The 18,648-nt window shown below is 40.3% G+C and overlaps 1 protein-coding gene across 4 annotated transcripts in view; it reads left to right on the top strand.

Annotated features, from left to right (window-relative positions):
• The window catches only part of PRKAR2A (protein kinase cAMP-dependent type II regulatory subunit alpha), a 131,446-nt gene that overhangs the window by 72,924 nt on the left and 39,874 nt on the right, over positions 1 to 18,648 (top strand). For all 4 annotated transcript variants that reach the window (XM_039546730.1, XM_039546732.1, XM_039546731.1 and 1 more), the window contains 2 exons: positions 8,198 to 8,250; positions 11,170 to 11,253. In XM_039546730.1, the coding sequence (XP_039402664.1) occupies positions 8,198 to 8,250; positions 11,170 to 11,253 (137 nt within the window). The remainder of the gene's footprint in view (positions 1 to 8,197; positions 8,251 to 11,169; positions 11,254 to 18,648) is intronic.

The following is an 18,648-nucleotide window of genomic DNA, read 5'->3' as shown; positions in this document are numbered from 1 at the left end:
ACACACACACACACACACACACACACACACACACACACACACACCCCCACCCACCCACCAACTTCTATCCCTCCAAGAGGGAGTGTTGGGCAGAATACCACATCCTCTCATTATTCTGCCCATCAGTTAGGTCTAGTTTCCGACACTCCGATTTTGTTTCACTGATTTTTCATTTCCACACTTTTCTTGCTAGCCAAGCATGATCTTAACACAGTCCTTGAGTGATATCAGTAGGCCTTTTTGTTTAAACTAATTCAGTCTGCGCATCTTGTTTTTGCACCTTTTTCCCATTAACACTTGTTCGAGGTTATTGTGACATTTTATGAACGTACTCGCTCTTTTTACAGTGGCGCTCACAATTAGGGTAAATGTGTAGCTGTGGTGATGCAAATGCCTGATGTGTATGTGCTGCACTGGTGCAAGGCATAGTTTACACTGGTGTGCCATGTCTTGCTGTAGTGTAGCTACAGTTGTTACAAAAATTCCATGTAGGCAAAGTCTGATTCCACTGTCTTGTTATCAGAGATGGATTCAAGAAGACAATGCTAACAAAACTTATCTTTAAGATAGTCTGTATACGTAGGCTTCCCACAAATATCTGTTTGTTAGACATTGAAATAGCCAATAGTGCTAATTCAGTCATATAAGATAGTGGAGCATTTTACCTTTTTTTCTTCATGGAAAAAGTAAGGATCAGCTTGGTGTGATCAGTGTTTATAATTTAACCTACAAATGGGTAACCTTTCGTTGTCCTTATGTTAACTTCGTGAATATGCTAAAGGGTTTTGTATATGGTTAATGGCAGCAAAAAGAACAGATGCACAGCATTATTATTCAAGCACAGACAGTAAGTTAAGGCACCATGGTGATTAACTTGATATAAAAATCTAAATAGATAACATGCTGTAAAAGACCCAGATAGTCTGTTTCCCCAAGCAGCTTACAAATTAAAATAAATGGCGATAAAACTGAATACGCAGGGAGATGCACTAGAAGATGCTAATATACAATATTTTTCTTGCATTACTAATTTTGTAAAATACTGGGATGGACAGGGCATTTGATTGCCATTTGTTAGCATGTCAGCCTTGTTGCTAGTTTGTGAGTTTGTAGTACTCCACAGTATTTAATCTGTAGTTCAGAGTTCCTAATTGTCCTATATCTCCTCTCTTCCTCATCTCTCAACAGATATTGTATTACTGTTCTAGCTACCAGGAAGCAAGAGCTGTCAAAATCAGAATAAAGGCACCAGCCTACCCACTTCCACAATGAAACTTCCAGAGTGAAGCAAAGACAGAAATATAATGGAAAAGGGCTCACTATTTAAAAGCAATCTCTGCAATCCCTGAGCAGGTGTGGGAGGGAAGTAGTATGGGAGACAGACTATATGACAAACAGAACTATCTATTAAGTTACTTTTCTTTGTCATATTTATCTTAAGTCTGGTCTACACTAAAAAATTAGGTTGTTGTAAGATGCCTTGCGTCAACCTATTTATGCATATAGCTACACTCAGATTTGTCTCCAGCTGACATGCATGCCATTATAGCAACACAATAAAACTAGCTCCCCAAATGGCATAAAGCGTTTGTCAACTTACTGAGATTGACATCAGGAGAGTTTAGATACTGCGTGAGCGGTGTTGACCGTAACAGTCCTCCAGCAGCTGTCCCCCAGTGCCCCATTCCCTGCAAGAGTGACAGCTCTGGTACTGTGTTAAACTCCACTACTCAAGGGTCACAGAGTTGGAATGCCATTTCCTGATTGCCCATCATGGTGAGCATACCTAGCTGCTCACCCTTGTGTGCAACTGCCCAACTGATTCCTGCCTGGAGTAGACAGGAAATATTGGATCTCCTGGGCCTGTGGGGAGAAGAGACTATGCAAGCACAGCCATAGAAACATGTTAAAAATTGGTATAGCATTGCCTGTGTGGCTTATTTGCACATTACTTTTCTGCACTGTTTTTTCCCACCCAATAAAGTTCTGTTTTTGGATAATCAAATTACCTTTATTAGTTCACAACAAATATTGCAGAGTGGTAGTCAAAGCAAACAGTACTTGTAAATGCATACCAAGCACCACAGAATTCATAACCATCAGGAAAATACCCAGTCCTATTTATAAATGCACAGCAAGCACTATGCAATTCTTAGCAGCACCCAAAGCTCCAGGTCCAGAGAACTCTCCAGCACAGAACACTACTGTGGCTGACTTTAAAGTGTTCTTTCAAAGCCTCCCTCAACCGCATAGCTCCACATTGGGTTCTGCTGATAGCCTTGTAGGTCAACTGAGAACCTTGATATGCATATCTAGTGGTGTGGCTGTATTTATAAAATAGAGTTTTTTGGGAAGGCTTTATCATAGAGGAAGATCTTGTGATGTGCCTTAACGATAAACAGATTATGGAACAGTCTGAAATCCCTTTGGAAGCTCATTCCACACCCAGATCCCCTAATCAAGAACCCTTTATCTATGGCTCTCATGCATTGCATTGTGGGCTTAGTTAGCTGTTTTGTCCTAGAAGAGCAGAACCAAAGGGGTACAGGCTGCAGTAAAGGTTAAGAACCACTGTGTTTGCTAGTCTAAGCCATGGTAGTCTAAGCCATGGTAATCAAACTCTCCCTGTCTGGGGGAAATCTTGAAAGGATATTCCTTAATTCCAAAGAGAGCTTCTTAGCAATAGTCTCAACACAATTGAGGGGGGCAAAGTCTAAGCCCAAACTCTGGATATTGGGTAGTAAACATCGCTGGAGAAAACTTTGACCTGTATTGTGGCCTCTTAAATTCTTAACTACACATAAGAAGGTACCTGACTTTTAGCATGTTCAGATATAAATTATTTAAGATTCCTTATTGCATGGAGGAGGAATGAACTCCAGTTACTGGTAAGATAATTAGACTGATTTGCTGACATTACTGAGTGAATAGGATACCACACAATCTACAGCCGGGAGCATCTGTCTTGTAAGATGTTACTTATGGAATCTTCAGAGCTCTCTCACAGTAGATTATGATCCCTATTGTAAGATGAAAGGAAGAGGAAGACTTATAAACAGAACTGCTAATAAATAATTTTCCCTTTTGTGTACCTTTGTCATACAGAATGAGTGTATACTTACGCTTCTGGGGTTTGTAGCTTTTTAGGTTGCTTATCTACTCATAATACTACCTTTCTTTGGAACATGCAGGGCTTAATCTTTCCCCATCAGAACACAATGATGTGTCTTTGAACAAGCCCTTCTAAGATGTTGATTGCTTGTCAGCAAACTAGTATCAAATGGTCATCAAATGGTGAAGATGGACCATCAAGACATATTCAAATTACTCCAAACTAATAGAGGGAGAATAAACTGTTTACCTACTGATGTACTAGACAATGAACAATAGATATTGTTCATACATCAGCGGGGTAGCCGTGTTAATCTGGATCTGTAAAAAGTGACAGAGTCCTGTGGCACCTTATAGACTAACATGTATTGGAGCATAAGCTTTCATGGGTGAATAGTGCGTATGGCATATGATGAAGTGGGTATTCACCCACGAAACCTAAGCTCCAATACGTCTGTTAGTCTATAAGGTGCCACAGGACTCTTTGTCATTGTTCATACAGTTAATTACTTCAGCATTTGGCTTCATTGTTGTGATGTGAATGAATGGTTTGCATTATGTTTTAGTATTCATACTGTGGCAAATTGCTGGTACTATGATGGGTCTCGCGCTTTTTCTTCTTGGGGGAGAGGGGTTCAGGGAGCCATTTCTTGCCCCTGAACTGGAATATTAACTGCCCCACTAGTGTCCTAGAGGAGGGGAGTGGAGAGGGAGGGACCCGGGCTCGCCCTCTATGGGTCTCAGCCCAGGGGCCCTAGGGATAGCGGTAAATCACTTGAACTAGCGGTTCCTTCCCCTGGGCTACTTCCCTCTCCTGCCCTTCAGCTTGTGGGGGCTTCCTGTCCTTCCTCTGCACAAGCCAGGTGTCCCTTTACCTAGGGTCTTGGTGGTCTTAGCCCATCGCAGCACTTCTCCAAACTTTCCTCTGCTTCCCTCCAAACTGCTCTCTGCTCCAACTCCAATCCACTCTGTTTCTACTCCTTCAAACTGTTCTCTGCTCCAACACCTTTCCCTGTCTGATTGAAGCAGGGGGTTTATATCAGGTGACTGGCTTCAGGTGCTCTAAGTGGCTTCAGGTACTCTAATTAATCTATAGCAAACTTTCTTCCCTCTACAGAGAATAAGGCTCCCTTCTAACCCTCTCCTGCTGCCCTCTGGCCATGCTGTATCACATAACCCAGAAAAAAATGGACTTAAACTTAATTAGCTAACATAGTGACTGTATTTATGCCTTTCTGCTTATGGAACATATACAAACACCTTAAGTGTTGCTAAAATGATGGATTTTTGTAACCCCTGTGAAAGATTAATGACTAGATTATTGGTGGTCAGTACTGTATGCTTCTCTAAATTAGTATTCAGCAACTTCCAAATAGAGTTGGTTCTAGATTTTTAAAACCTGCTATTTTTTTTAATTTCTTCCTAAATCCATTAATTTGTTAGATGTCATTGTAATGAGCTGGGCATTTTGCCAAGTTTTCAGTATTGTCAAGCTAATGAATAAAGTACAAAAGAACATGCCTGTCTATTTTCTTTTAAAATTTTAAGTGGTTACAGGCTTAGCCGCAAGACTACCCTTATTAAAGCAAGAGCAGAAGTAGGTAAAAACAAGAATGACTTTTCACCTTGTGTCTGCACATAGGTGCATCTCATATGAATGTAACTGAAGTCCACCTAGATACGTAAGAACTGTCAAAGCTCTCAAATTAATAGAAACATTTTCTTTTAAAGACTTATCTTTCTAGAACTTGGAGAATATTTGGCTCTTAATATTCCAAAAAAGGTCATTATGTACCAGATTTTACTAGTTATGAAACTGCAGTAGAAGAAAAGTCGGTCCTGAAACACTCAGAAACTGAACTAAAATGACATCAAAATTCTTGGAACCGACCATTATAATTGCCTCTCTTACATGGTGACAGTAGCTGTGCTGGTCCCAGGATGTTAGAGGCAAAATGGGGGAGGCAATATCTTTTATTGGACCGACTTCTGTTGGTGAGAACTTTCGAGCTCACACGGAGCTCTTTTTCAGGTCTATGTAAGCTCAAAAGCTTGTCTCTCTCACTAACAGAAGTTGGTTCAATAAAAGATATTACCTCCCCCACCTTGACTCTCTAACATCATGATTGTGTCAGTAATAACTAAAGGTTAAAGTCATTTGGCCGGGAATCATCTTCTTCATAACTTCATTGTATGCATGCAATAAGTGTTCACTGCCTATTGTGTCCTCTTTTAAATAGTGTGCAAAAAGATTATTTAATGTTATTTTAATGATGGGCTTTCACTTTGTTAATGCAGATATAGGTGATTAAAATCTAGTGTGTACTGATTTAAATATGTATTATTGGGTGTTGATTATATATTTCTGGCTATACAACAGAATTGGACTATTCTGATCAGTGGCTCCCAAGTCTTTTATCTCTCTGTATATCATAGAATCACAGAATCTCAGGGTTGGAAGGGACCTCAGGGAGTATCTAGTCCCATCCCCTGCTCAAAGCAGGACCAATTCCCAACTAAATCATCCCAGCCAGGGCTTTGTCAAGCCTGACCTTAAAAACCTCTAAGGAAGGAGATTCCACCACCTCCCTAGGTAACCCATTCCAGTGCTTCACCACCCTCCTAGTGAAAAAGTGTTTCCTAATATCCAACCTAAACCTCCCTCACTGCAACTTGAGACCATTGCACCTTGTTCTGTCATCTGGTACCACTGAGAACAGTCTAGATCCATCCTCTTTGGAACCCCCTTTCAGGTGGTTCATATAATGTGGGGAGGGTGTATGAAATTATATAATATATATTTTGTGTGTGATATATTAAATTTAGTGTTTCTGGAATGTATTGCAAAGACTTACAAGAGGGAAGTCCTGCTCAGCTCCAGAAACAACCCATAGCTGCCGATAGTCGGGAATAGAGGTAGGGCAGCAGTGTCAAAAGATGTTACTGAACCTGCTTAGTCTGTGTGAGCATGCTCAGTACAAGCCAAGCAGCAAATTAGGGGGAGGGGCACATGACCTCACATGCTCCTCCCACGCATTGCCTCTGCTTAGCTCAGGGGGGTTCTCAATGTTTTCTTTCTGAGGCCCCCTTCAACATGCTATAAAAACTCCAGGGCCAAGCAGGGGTAGAGGAGACTCGGGACTCTGGGCCGGGGTGGGAACTCTTGGGCATAGGCCTAGTTTGACTTCTGTTTTGGGCGGAGGGGCGCTACGGGCTGGCGGGCTCTGGCCAGTTCTGCACAGCAGGGTGCAGGGAGGGAGCATCACTTCCACCCCCGACTCACCTCCGCAGGCCACCCATCTGTCTGGGGCTGTGTGCTGGTGGCTGCTCCCCGAGGGCTCTGCTGGCCCCGGAGCCGTCCAGGCACCTCTGACAGCCTGCGGGAGCTGAAGAGCAGCTGCAACCTCGGGCACCAGTAGCAGATGGGGGAATGCCATGGCACCACCAGCCAGAGGAGCAGCTTCCCCTCACTGCCTGGCTCTGGCTTCTGGCCTAGGACCCGGCCAGAGAGCAGGTCCTGAGGGGGGGCTGGGGGAGAGGAGGAGGTTGGGGGTGGTGCTGTCCCCAGGACTTCCTCACTCTAGGTAAGGTACTGCAGTTGGGGGTGGGGGGCAACATCCTCGTGCTCCCTCAACTCTGCCCATGGGCTAAAGGTTTCAGCCCTGCCTCCATCCTGGCTGCAGTGTGTGGGGGTAGCTTGGGGATTCAGCCCTGCTGCTCCAAGAAGGTGGGGGAGGAGCTCCAGGTTTCAGCCCTACCACTCCTGGCTGCAGCGGGGGGAAGGGGGAGCTTGGGGCTTCAGTCCCCTCCTGCTCCCAGCTTCAGGCCCCCCTTGCTCCTGGCTTCAGCAGGGGGGCTGGGGGAGTTCAGGGCTTCAGCCCTCTCCCCACTTGAGTCCCATGGGGGTGGGGGGCACCAGGCTTGGGACTTCAGCCCCACACCGCTCCCTGCTTGGGGCACCGGGTTTCAGTGGCGGGGCTCTGCGGCCCTCCTGAAAGGGCTTGCAGACCCCAGGGAGCCGTGGAGCCCCAGTTGAGAACTGCTGGCTTTAGCTCGGAAGATACATTATGGGACAATGACCGCATACTGTGATAAGTGCATGAGACACAGAAATAGTCTGTGCACAAGGAGAAATGAGGTTCTACAGGAGACATTGGGAAGGCCTGCAGCTCTGGGGGGCAGGCTGTAACTGAATGTATGAAACGTTGGACTCTGAGAGGGGGGAGTGCAGGTGATAGTAGATACCAAGAGTTGATACTTACCCATCTGAGTAGTTATTAGTGGTGTTAAATGCTTAAAAATTGGGAGATTCTCTACCACCCTCCTCAAAAAATTCCTGAACTTTAAGATGGATAGATTCCATATTCTCCCCTTCCTCTCCAAGACAGACCATAAAAAGCAAATTAGTCATTCAGCAACCCATCTATACTCCACTAATCAGTTCCCCTTTTCAATCCTGCCTACCTGCTTTCCATGACTCTCAGCCCACATCTTCACTCTCTCATCCTAAGCCACCATCTTATAGCCTTAACGGAGACCATATTTATTGGTTACATTTTGTGTTTTGTTTATTAATAAAGAGTTTGTGTGAATCTATAGGTGGTGTATATAGTTTTGAAATGTTGTATGTGAATGAGGGGTCGTGGCTACAAGATGGTTTTTCCTCTGTTTAGGGAAAGTTTTGTGAATGGATCTATGTTCATGATCATTATAAATGTGGTTATAAGAAATTGCAGAATTGAAATCTGTATGTGTGCATAAGAGCACGGTATTTATAATGTGAAGGTAAGCTTGCTGGTTAGAGGTAGAGTTTTAAAAGGTAGTTTTGGCCAATGTGGAGGAAGCTTACTCAGTCTTTTACATGCCCCTCACTTTGGTGTCTGGATATGACCTTAATGTAGCTATTCTGATAATAAATAGGGTTTCATCCTTTGACACTGTGACATTATTCACACAAAAAATCACTTTAAAAACAAAAGTGAAATGTAGAAAGGCAAATTTAGGGAAGGAATTGAAATTTTATTTGTCTTATGCTCCTCTGAAATAGAGCTTTTGTGTAACCTTTCTTCTTCTTCTTCCTATTAAGTTTGTGCTGAAGCCTTCAACCCAGATGAGGAAGAGGAAGATACAGAACCAAGGGTAAGAATGGGCAAATCACATCTGGCATAGTCTTTTGCATACATTAACGTACATGTGAAGCACATCATCCCCTTGTCAGTTCTACATTTAATTCTGCAAAATGACATGATTACTGACAAAGCAGAATTATTCTGAAATGTCAAGTCTCTTTGTTCTGGGCATTCCTTTGAGCATTATGGGCTTTAATTTACAAATTTGTTGTCCAAAATGATTTTAAAATTGTACCTAGAGGCCTACCATCTATATGAACTTAAATTTTTCCTTTCTTAATTATCTGCTTAAATAACACTTGTTCAGACAATTCCTGGAGCACTGGTGCTAGTGTGACGAATTAGTGAAGGTTTAGCACAGCTCTCCGTCTGGATGCCTAGAATACCTCTCATGTTTTTCACTGCCTTCCTTATCAAAACAGTTCTGTTCTGGGAGAGCTTACCTGCTGCTTATATTGGAAATGCTTTGTTGAAATGTGCTTGAGCCTATAATCACCGATGGTTGTATCTTTTTAAATGCAGGCAATTTATAGGGATTATTACAGTTCAGATATTGTAATTGTATTTCTCGAGAGCTACTGTATATAACAAAATCCTGGTTGATAGGGATTGATATTCCCTTTAGGGACTTGTACTTCTGGAAGGAAGCTCAGTTGCCCCGTCAGTCTTAAGGATATGTCAGTTTTTCAATATTGTGAAAATCTAAAGCCATTTTAATTTATTCTAAAGGAGGAGATTCTTTTAAAATATTTTATTGCAAAATACTGAAAAATAGATGATAGGTGTGTCTAGTAACTGCAGCTATGTTTTTGAAAAATGGATTATTAGTGTTAGAGCAGGGGTTCTCAAACTGGGGGTCATGACCACTCGGGGTCACAAGGTTTTTACGTGGGGTCGTGAGCTGTCAGCCTCTATCCCATATACTGCTTTGCCTCCAGCATTTATCATGGTATTAAATATTAAAAATGTGTTTTTAATTTATAAGGGGGGGTCGCACTCAGACGCTTGCTTTGTGAAACGGGGTCACAAATACAAAAGTTTGAGAACCACCATGTTAGAAGTTTTGAGTCCTGAGTAGTATTTTGACTTGTATTGTTTTTACATCAAGTTTTTCAGTGTGTTCTCATTATTTTTTATTTAATGGCTAAGTACTTAATGGTGCAACTTTCTTTCAGAATCCTGGCTATCTATGTGGTTAATTTGAATCAATTCATCCTCTTATCTGCTTACTATCCAATTTTAACCCCCAGTGAATTTACTTGGACTTTGTTTTCATTATAATAAGGAATTATTTTAGTGAAGAAATGAACATTTGTTCTCTTTATCTGGGAAGACATCATCTGAAGAAAACAAAACTAAAAACTTCAGTTTTTCTTGTTTTTTGTAGTGACAGATGAAATTCTGGTATCAAGTTCTTTAGATGATTTACTGGTGGTTATGGCCACTAGAAACATGTATCATAAGATTTTTGTACTGTCTAGGTATTTCTACTATGATCCTCACAAAGGTATCTGGGTAGTATACCATGTATTTTGGATCTCATCAAGATTTTCAGTACTACAGGTACTTTCAGTGGAAGCTTACAAAAAATAAAATTTCAAATTCAGTTATTGTCCACATAGACCCCACTCTCATGTGCGTCTGCACCAAAATCTGAACCTTCTAGAAAGTTGTAGCCATTGGGGCTGCAAATACACTTGCTTGTGGAACCAACACTTACTGTGAGGCTACATACGTTGCTATTGCTGGGATACTCTCTGTTCCTCCTCCTTCTTGTTCATTTCTTTCTTGGCTATTTTTCTCTAGATACATGGTGTACAGTCTACTTCTATACATTTAATTTAATTAATATTGAGTTTAGAAAAAAGTAAATAACTTTTGTTGTTAGTAAGCTGTGTGGCTCTACTGGACAAGCTGTTGTCATCTGAGATCTCAGTTTTCTTTTTATAAGCCCATCTTTTAGGATTGAATGAATGACTAATTTTCACCTGGTGCAAGGGAAAGATTTTAGTTGCTGACCTCCCATGTCTAGTGTCTGAAAGTGCCTGGGAAGGGTAATTTGTCAGGGAGAAGCTCCTTCTGCACTAGTTTCACCTCTCCCATTCTCATAAAGGTCATGGGTCTCCTCCAGTTCTTGCTCATAAAAGGCACAGAGGTCTCTGGATCAGACATGGTCACAGCAGTTGAACTGGTGCCTGGTCCCTTTTTGCTCGCCTAAGTTCTGAACTAGGAGGAAAGAGAAAACAGAACAGTTTAGAAGAAAAGAGAGGTCTGACTTTGTTTTTTTACTTGGAATTGTTTTCTTGTTCCTTTTCTTCCAAGTTCTTGTGTGTGTGTGTGTGGGGGGGGGGGGAGGTTCTTTTCCATCCTTCCACGCCGTACTCTGATCTAGTCTCTTAGGCAGGCTTTGTGTTTCACCTGCCTGAAGATCACTAAACAATTCAGAAGTGGGAAAGAGTGGAAAGAATTCCAGAATTTAAAAATAAATTCTTTTTTTCAAATAACTACTTTTAAGACATATAAATATCTCAAATGCTCTAGTTATGTTAAATATTAGTGGAGCTGTTATGATGAGGAATATTAAAACAATAAAATAGTTCATTGAAGAGCAATAGTAAAACAGCTTTTGCTCACTCCGTTAAATTTTCTAAATATTTGAGTATTTTTGTCTGGATGTTCTTTAAAAATATGCTGTGTCAGAATATCAATTTTTTTAAGTATGAGTTCCTGAACATTTATTGCCACTATTCAGATATTTTTTCTTTCACTTTTCTTTTATACATTATTTCACTTTTCATTCTTTTGAGGTTCCAGCTACAGCAAGGTTTTTACTTAATGTTGTGATTCACTTTGTGAGGTTAAGTATGCTTCAGATTGTGATCAGATCTCTTCACTGCCATGACAGGTTTTGTTTTATTTTTCCTTGCAGGTAGTTCATCCAAAAACAGATGAGCAGAGATGTAGACTGCAGGAAGCATGCAAAGATATACTCCTCTTCAAAAACCTAGATCAGGTAGTACTGTTTTAATGTTTGAACTACAGTCACTTACCGTGTGTAAAATTACTAGCCATTTATATTGTTCTCAGTAGTGGAATATTGCAAAAGGAGTATTGTAGGAATATAAGGACAAACTGAATTTGTATCCTGTAATAGCCTCCTTACAAAAGAGGATTCAACTAAGAAGCAAATATCAAACTTGTAAAAGGTTAAAGTAGAAATAGATCCAGGTAATAGCTTCAGTATTCTCCATTATAGTCATCTTCTCCTGATTGAATGGGAGGAGGAATAGCCCAGTGGTTAGCGCACTAGCCTGCTAAACCCAGGGTTGTGAGTTCAGTCCTTGAGGGGGGCATTTAGGGATCTGGGACAAAATAAATAGTTGGGGATTGGCCCTGCTTTGAGTAGGGGGTTGGACTAGATGACCTCCTGAGGTCCCTTCCAACCCTGAGATTCTATGAAAAGATGACTATGAAGAATTTCTATTTCAAAAATCTAAACCCCCAAACTAGTAACAGAATATGAGAATATTTAAATTACAGTTGAATACATTTTAAAATAAAACTGGCTATATGGCATAGGTATTCTCCAGTCAAGTCTTGAGCTCAGAATCCTGAGCTCTCCTTTGTAACCATTGCGAATGTTTTGCCCTGAACCATCACAGGATTTCAATCATCTTTTTGGCTGTTGGAAACCAGAGGGTAAAAAACATGATTTAGTCAGGTAGAACTTGAACAGAGTCGCTTTTTGCCCCTCACAAAAGAGCAGCACTGTCTTACGAAAGACTAACAAATTTATTTAAGCATGAGCTGTGATTGGATGCATAGAATGGAACACACAGACAGGAATATTTATACATACAGAAGAGAACAAAAAAAGGTGGATGCATGCATACCAACAGGCAGAAATCAATTGAGATGAGAAGTGATAATTAAGATGTTCATCAGAATATCTAGTTTAGAGAGTTCAGTCTTAATCTTCCCCTGTTACCTTACGTAGCAGGTTGGTTAGACAAGCCTTGGAAGCCAGAAGGCTTTTCGTAATATACTGTGAAACCAAGGTAGCCGAACAGTCAAAGGCCTGACAGCCTTATTGCTGCTGCTAACTTGAGAATCACAAAGAGCTGTTAAAAAAAGCAGTACGAAAATTTCTAAACTCTTGTAGCTTTTAGGTTATGACTCTTGAGAAGGAAACAGTACACTGAAGTGTGAAGTGAGCCACCACCATCTGATGCAGAAAAATAAGAATCTAAAGTATCATTCCATAGCATGGTTGTGGATTGCCCAGAAACACTGTTGCAGTATCCAAAGTAGAAGCAACTGATATATGATACTCTGCTGTCTTAACAAGAATTTTATAACTGAATAGTTAGGCATTGTAGATCTGTGGTCTGACCTTCCTCAGCTCTTGTTTATATACACAAGTTGCACTGGTATAACTTTCTTCATATCAGTAGGAACTGCCTTTTTCTGAGACTTCTTGTGCTTTGGGGATTCAGCATTAATAGTTAGCTCTTGTAGCTGCATGAGTGCAAATCCCTAGTGCAGACAGGCAAAAATCATTATAAGCAGTGACTTGCACTGGTGCAGCTCATTCTGCTTTGAAGCTGTGGTAAGCTGCACCAGTGCAGAACATGGCTTATTGTGGCTTTGCTCACCACTGCTATGTTACTTTGTGATGACCTTGTCCATTATGTCAGATCATTCAAGTGATGATTTCCTTCACTCACTAAAATTTACCCCATTGATATTTGCATACTAATATGCCAGTATTTTGACAGAATTCTCCAGTTACACAGCTGATGATGCTCACACGGTTTTTGTCACTGACTCGAACACTCCTGCCCATCACTTTCACAGTGCCAGTTTCTGAAATATGAATGGTTTGCAGTCTGTTTTTGAGCATGTACATAAAGATCAAACACCAATAAATCTGTTTTAATTCAATTACATATTTCAAGATTCTGATTAACATGATTTTTTTAGACACTCTCCCCAGGAAAATTGCATCCCTTTCTATTTTCACTAACGACAAACCCATTTTGCTAATGCTGCTGTTCTTATGCCAATAAGTGCTGCTTTGTACCAGTGTACTTGATTCTCTTTTCCCTAAAAATGGTTCAGAACTTGGAAGTTGAATCTGAGGAAAATAGATTGATCAGACACATAGATGAACAGATTGTTGGGGAAAAGTCAACATGGTTTTTGTATAGGGGAATCATGCCTTCCTGTTCTTTGAAGGGGTCAGCAAACATGGACAAGGGTGACCAGTGGATATAGTATACTTAAAGTTTCAAAAAGCCTTTGACAAGGGCCCTCACTAAAGGCTCTTGAAGTAAGTTGTCATAGGATAAGAGGGAAGGTCCTCTCATGGATCAGTAACTGGTTAAGACAAAAAACAAAGGGTAGTAATAAATAGTTTTCAGAATGGAGAGAGGTAAGTAGTGGTATTCTCCCAAGGGCCTGTACTAGGACTAGTGCTGTTCAATATATTCATAAATTATCTGGAAAAAGGATAAACAGTGAGGTGGCAACATTTTCAGAAAATACAAGATAGTTAAGTCCAAAGCAGACTGTGAAAAATTACAAAGGGTTATCACAAAACTGGTTGACGGGGCAGCAAAATGGCAGGTGAAATACAATGTTGATAAACGCAAACTAATGCACATTGGAAAACATAATCCCAACTATACATACAAAATGATCGGGTGTAAAAAGAGATCTTGGTGCCATTGTGGATAGTTATCTGAAAACATGCGCTCAATGTGCAGCAGCCGTCAAAAAAATCTAACAATGTTAGGAACCATGAGGAAAGAGGTAGATAATAAGACAGAAAATATCATAGTGCCTCTATATAAAACCATGGTACTCGCACACCTTGAATACTGCATGTAGTTCTGGTCATCCCATCTTAAAAAAGATGTATTAGAATTGGAAAAGGTACACAGAAGGGCTACAGAAATGATTAGGGTTATGGAACAACTTCTGTATGAGGAGAGATTAAAAAGATGGGACTTTTCAGCTTCGAAAAGAAACGACTAAGAGGGTTATGATAGAGGTCTATAAAATCTTGACTGATATGGAGAAAGTGAATAAGGAAATCTTATTTACTCCTTCAGATAACATAAGAACTAGGGGTCACCCAATGAAATTAATAGGCAGCAGGTTTAAAACAAAAGGAAGTACTTCTTCACACAGTGCACAGTCAACCTGTGGAACTCGTTGCCAGGGGATGTTGTGAAGGGCAAAACTATAACAGGGTTAAAAAAAGTACTAGGTAAGTTCCTGGAGGATAGGTCCATCAATGGTTATTAGCCAAGATGGTCAGAGATGCAACCACATGCCCTGAGGGGCGCTAGCCTCTGTTTGCCAGAAGCTAGGAGTGGACAACGGGATGGATCACTCAATGATTTCCTGTTCTGTTCATTCATTCTGAAGCATCTGGCCTTGGCCACTGCAGGAAGACAGGATACTGGGCTAGATGGATCATTGGTCTGGCCCAGTATGGCTGTTCTTAACTGAGCAACCTTAATTATGGCAGTTGTTAGGGCTCCAACACTAGAACAATGTTTACACTAAAGAAAATGATCATGATGTGTAGGCTGATGGTACAGGACATCATTACCTCTGAGGGCACCTTACAAAAGGAGTCAAGCTTCTTTCCAATAGCAATATGAATGGTGGATAGCATTTGCCATCTTTTTCTCAATCCCCTTGAAAAATATGAACAGCCTGGGAAGAATGATTACAGAATACGCACCAGGCTACAAAGTGTGTGCAGCATCTGCTTGTATCCAGTTCTGTATGTGGTCTCAACATAATGAATGGTCTAATATAAGTAAGCCAATCTTGCAAAACAGTCAGGCAAAAATCTGCTCTTCTGCCCTTTGTTGTGATGACTGAGGGAGCGTAAAACTATTTTTACACTATTTATTTAGGAAGTTTTAACAAGTTTACAAATTCTTGCCATGTAAATATCAGAAACAAAACTATCATTACAACAGTTACCTTTTTTTTAAAGAGACATTTTACAGAAGATAGTAATCTGTTTAACAGGGTATTACCATATTACAGAGTGAACATCATTACAACACCTATAATATGTTGTTTCTAGTGATTTTATTAAGTTGAGTGAAATCTCAGTGTATGTGTTTAACAGACCAGGCATATCTATCAAATGTTAATATTCAGAAACATGGGGCTGGGGAAGGGCGCTGATGGATGTACTTTTAATAAAATGTAAACAAATATCTAAGTAGCTATCTGTCCTGTCTATTATTGGTATGTTCATTTTTCCAGAACTACAACCTCTCATATTTTTTGAACCATTCTTCTGTGGTTGGACTATTTTTCCTTCTTCTAGTGAGAGGCTACTAATAGCCAAGCAGCGACTAACAGATAAGGGATTAATTCTTCATTTCCTCTTGGAAGCCATAGGAGGATTACCAAAGGATCATTTGGTAATACATTTCCAACAATTTGTGATATTGGATTACAGATGGCATCCCAATACTCTCTTATGACTGGACATGTCCACCATCTATGCATAAAATCTCTTCTTTCATCGCAACTTTTCCAACATTTATCCCCATTCAATCTCTATTTTTTAACGTGACTGATGTGAGGTAGCATTGAAACAGTATCTTCAAGAAATTTTCTTGTATTGTGCTACAAACTAAGATCAGTGGTCTTTTCTAGATCAGACCCTCTTGGGGTAATTTGTCTATCAGCATCCTTGTCCCCAGCATGTCATAAATAGAGACTTTTTGGTTAGGAAAGCTGTGTGCAAAGATTGATATCAGTTAGTTATATTTTTTGTTTGTGTTCTAATTGAGTAGACACCATCGCTTTATTAAAGTTTGTTTTTTATATAAAACAGGTTTTCTGGAAAATCAAGAAACATAATGCCTGACTTGAAAGTACTGGTACCAGGGCAGAGTGGACCCAGCTAAAGTTAGTTTTGATCTTTAAATAAGTTAGAAAAGTTTCTTTATTGAATAACTGGCCAACCATGTGTATTCCATCACTCCCCTAATCTTTGAAGCTCTGGAGTTCACAATTTGCGTTAAGATCTGGCTTATTAGCAGTGGGTGCTATTGGCGACAGAAAAGAATTTTTCTCTAGTTCTATCCCAACCTCATAGAGTAGCCTTTGATAAAGAATGTGTGTAAATTTCTGGAGGGCATAATTTTTTTTATTAATCTGTTGTAGCCTTGTGACATTTTCACTGCCACAATTTTCTTGTTCCATAAGGGCCAGTGTTTGCCTGGGTAAGAGTACCCTCACGTCACTACTGCTTTGAGCTGACTGGCACTATAGAATATTTGGAACAGCAAATCTATTCTGTTAAATGGGTCTCTACAAAGTATCTGTGCTCACTCTTGGTCTCTTCTTATTCCACATAATTCTAACATCCTTTGTATTCCTGCTAGGGTTTTATCTGGGGTAGAATCATAGAAACATAGGATTAGAAAGGACCACAAGGGTCATGTAGTCTAATCCCCTGCTATTGTCTGTTCCATTGTCCTACTGGTGTTAGTTTTTTCCTAAAACTTCACAGAATCACATAAGAATTTTGAAACAATAAAGAAGTGCTTGGCAGAGTGTTCATTTTGACTCAACCAAGACATTGCATGCTTTCCTCAGCCTTCCAGATCTTTGTTTATTTGCTGAAGTAGTAGTTTGACATTTAAATCATAGAGCTCTTCTAGGTTGTTTGAAATTTGAATTCCCAGGTAATTTATATAATTTGTTGCCGATTTCATAGAATCATAGAATATTAGGATTGGAAGGGACCTCAGGAGGTCATCTAGTCCAACACCCTGCTCAAAGCAGGACCAATCACCAGATTTTTACCCCAGTTCCCCAAATGGCCCCCTAAAGGATTGAACTCACAACCCTGGGTTTAGCAGGCCAATGCTCAAACCACTGAGCTATTTCTCCCCCCTTCCTCCCCCAAAATGGAGATGTACCTCTCTCCTGGAACTGGAAGGGACCTTGAAAGGTCATTGAGTCCAGCCCCCTGCTTTCACTAGCAGGACCAAGTACTGATTTTTGCCCTAGATCCCTAAGTGGCCCCCTCAAGGATTGAACTCACAACCCTGGGTTTAGCAGGCCAATGCTCAAACCACTGAGCTATCCCTCACCTCCTACATGGTACTCAAATGTTTCTGGAGGAGTGACTTTTCAGAGTCTAGCAAATTTATACCTAGCATTTCAGATTTTGCATAATTTTCTTTAAATCCAGACATCTTCCCAAATTCCTGGATTTCTTTAGCAACTCCTTTTAGGTAAATATTTGATTTATATCAAAATTACATAATTTGCATATAATGATATTTTGTGATATACTCTTGCAAGTTTTATTCCGGTGATGGATTCATTGTTCCTTATCCTCTGTGCAAAAGCCTCCAGGGGCAGTGCAAAAAGTAAAGGAGACATGGGTCATCTCTGCCTGGTCCCTCTTTGTAGTTCTGATAGGGGAGATTTCACCCTGTTAATTTGCACAATTGCTTTTGGGTTGGTGTAAAGAGCAGTTATCCATTTAAGGAACTGGAGGCCAAAGTTCATACGGGATGAGACTTGAAAGAGAAAGCTTCACTCTATTCTGTCAAAGGCTTTCTGTGAGTCTGGTGATAACAAAAAAGAAACAAACCAAAAAAATGATTTTTTTTTGGTCTAGCATTATGGGTGATTCCAAGTACTCTCCAAATATTGTCTTACCTTTGTCTATCCTTAATGAATCCAGTTTCATCTGGATTTATATAAGCTGGGAGCATAGACTGAAGTCAGCTAGCTGGTATTTTTGCTATAATGTTTGTTGTGATTCAACAGTGATGCAGCTCCTATAGGCCCATATAAGGTACGGTCTTTTGTGTCCTGAGGGAAAACAACCATAACAGCGTCTTTCATAGGCTGTAGAAGTTTTTCCCTTAACAGAATAGTGTTGAAGAAACCTCTCAAGGGACCCACTAAGACATCTGTTTTACTAACCTGTCAAAAAAATATTCTTTAGGCAAATATAACTTTGCATGACTGGAGTACACATAATTGGCCAAATTCATCTCTTGTTTAACGCCAGTGATTTCAGTTGAGTTGAACCAAAGTAAAGGTAGGCCCAGTACATCAATTGTTCTGTTTAAATATATCTTCTAAAAGGCATAAATTCGCTACCAGAACACTCATAATCAGACTAAGAAGCCAGTGTCCTTTGGATCACTTCTTGCAAGAATCAGAGTAAATTTTGGAGTAAAACCAATCCAGGTTTCTAGCAAAAGTCCTTAATATGCTGCAGATCTGAACACTCTTGCCTGTGGAAAACTAATTGCATTATGTCTCCACATCTAAAGCCATGGGGGAACAAAATATGAGTTCTGTCATGGGAGAGAATCCTGCAAAAAAAAGTGATAGT

Source organism: Mauremys reevesii, linkage group 7 (assembly GCF_016161935.1).
Source record: "Mauremys reevesii isolate NIE-2019 linkage group 7, ASM1616193v1, whole genome shotgun sequence".
NCBI lineage: Eukaryota > Metazoa > Chordata > Testudines > Geoemydidae > Mauremys > Mauremys reevesii.
The sequence above is the reverse complement of the archived record's forward strand: the minus strand, read 5'-3'. Positions and strand labels throughout refer to the sequence as shown.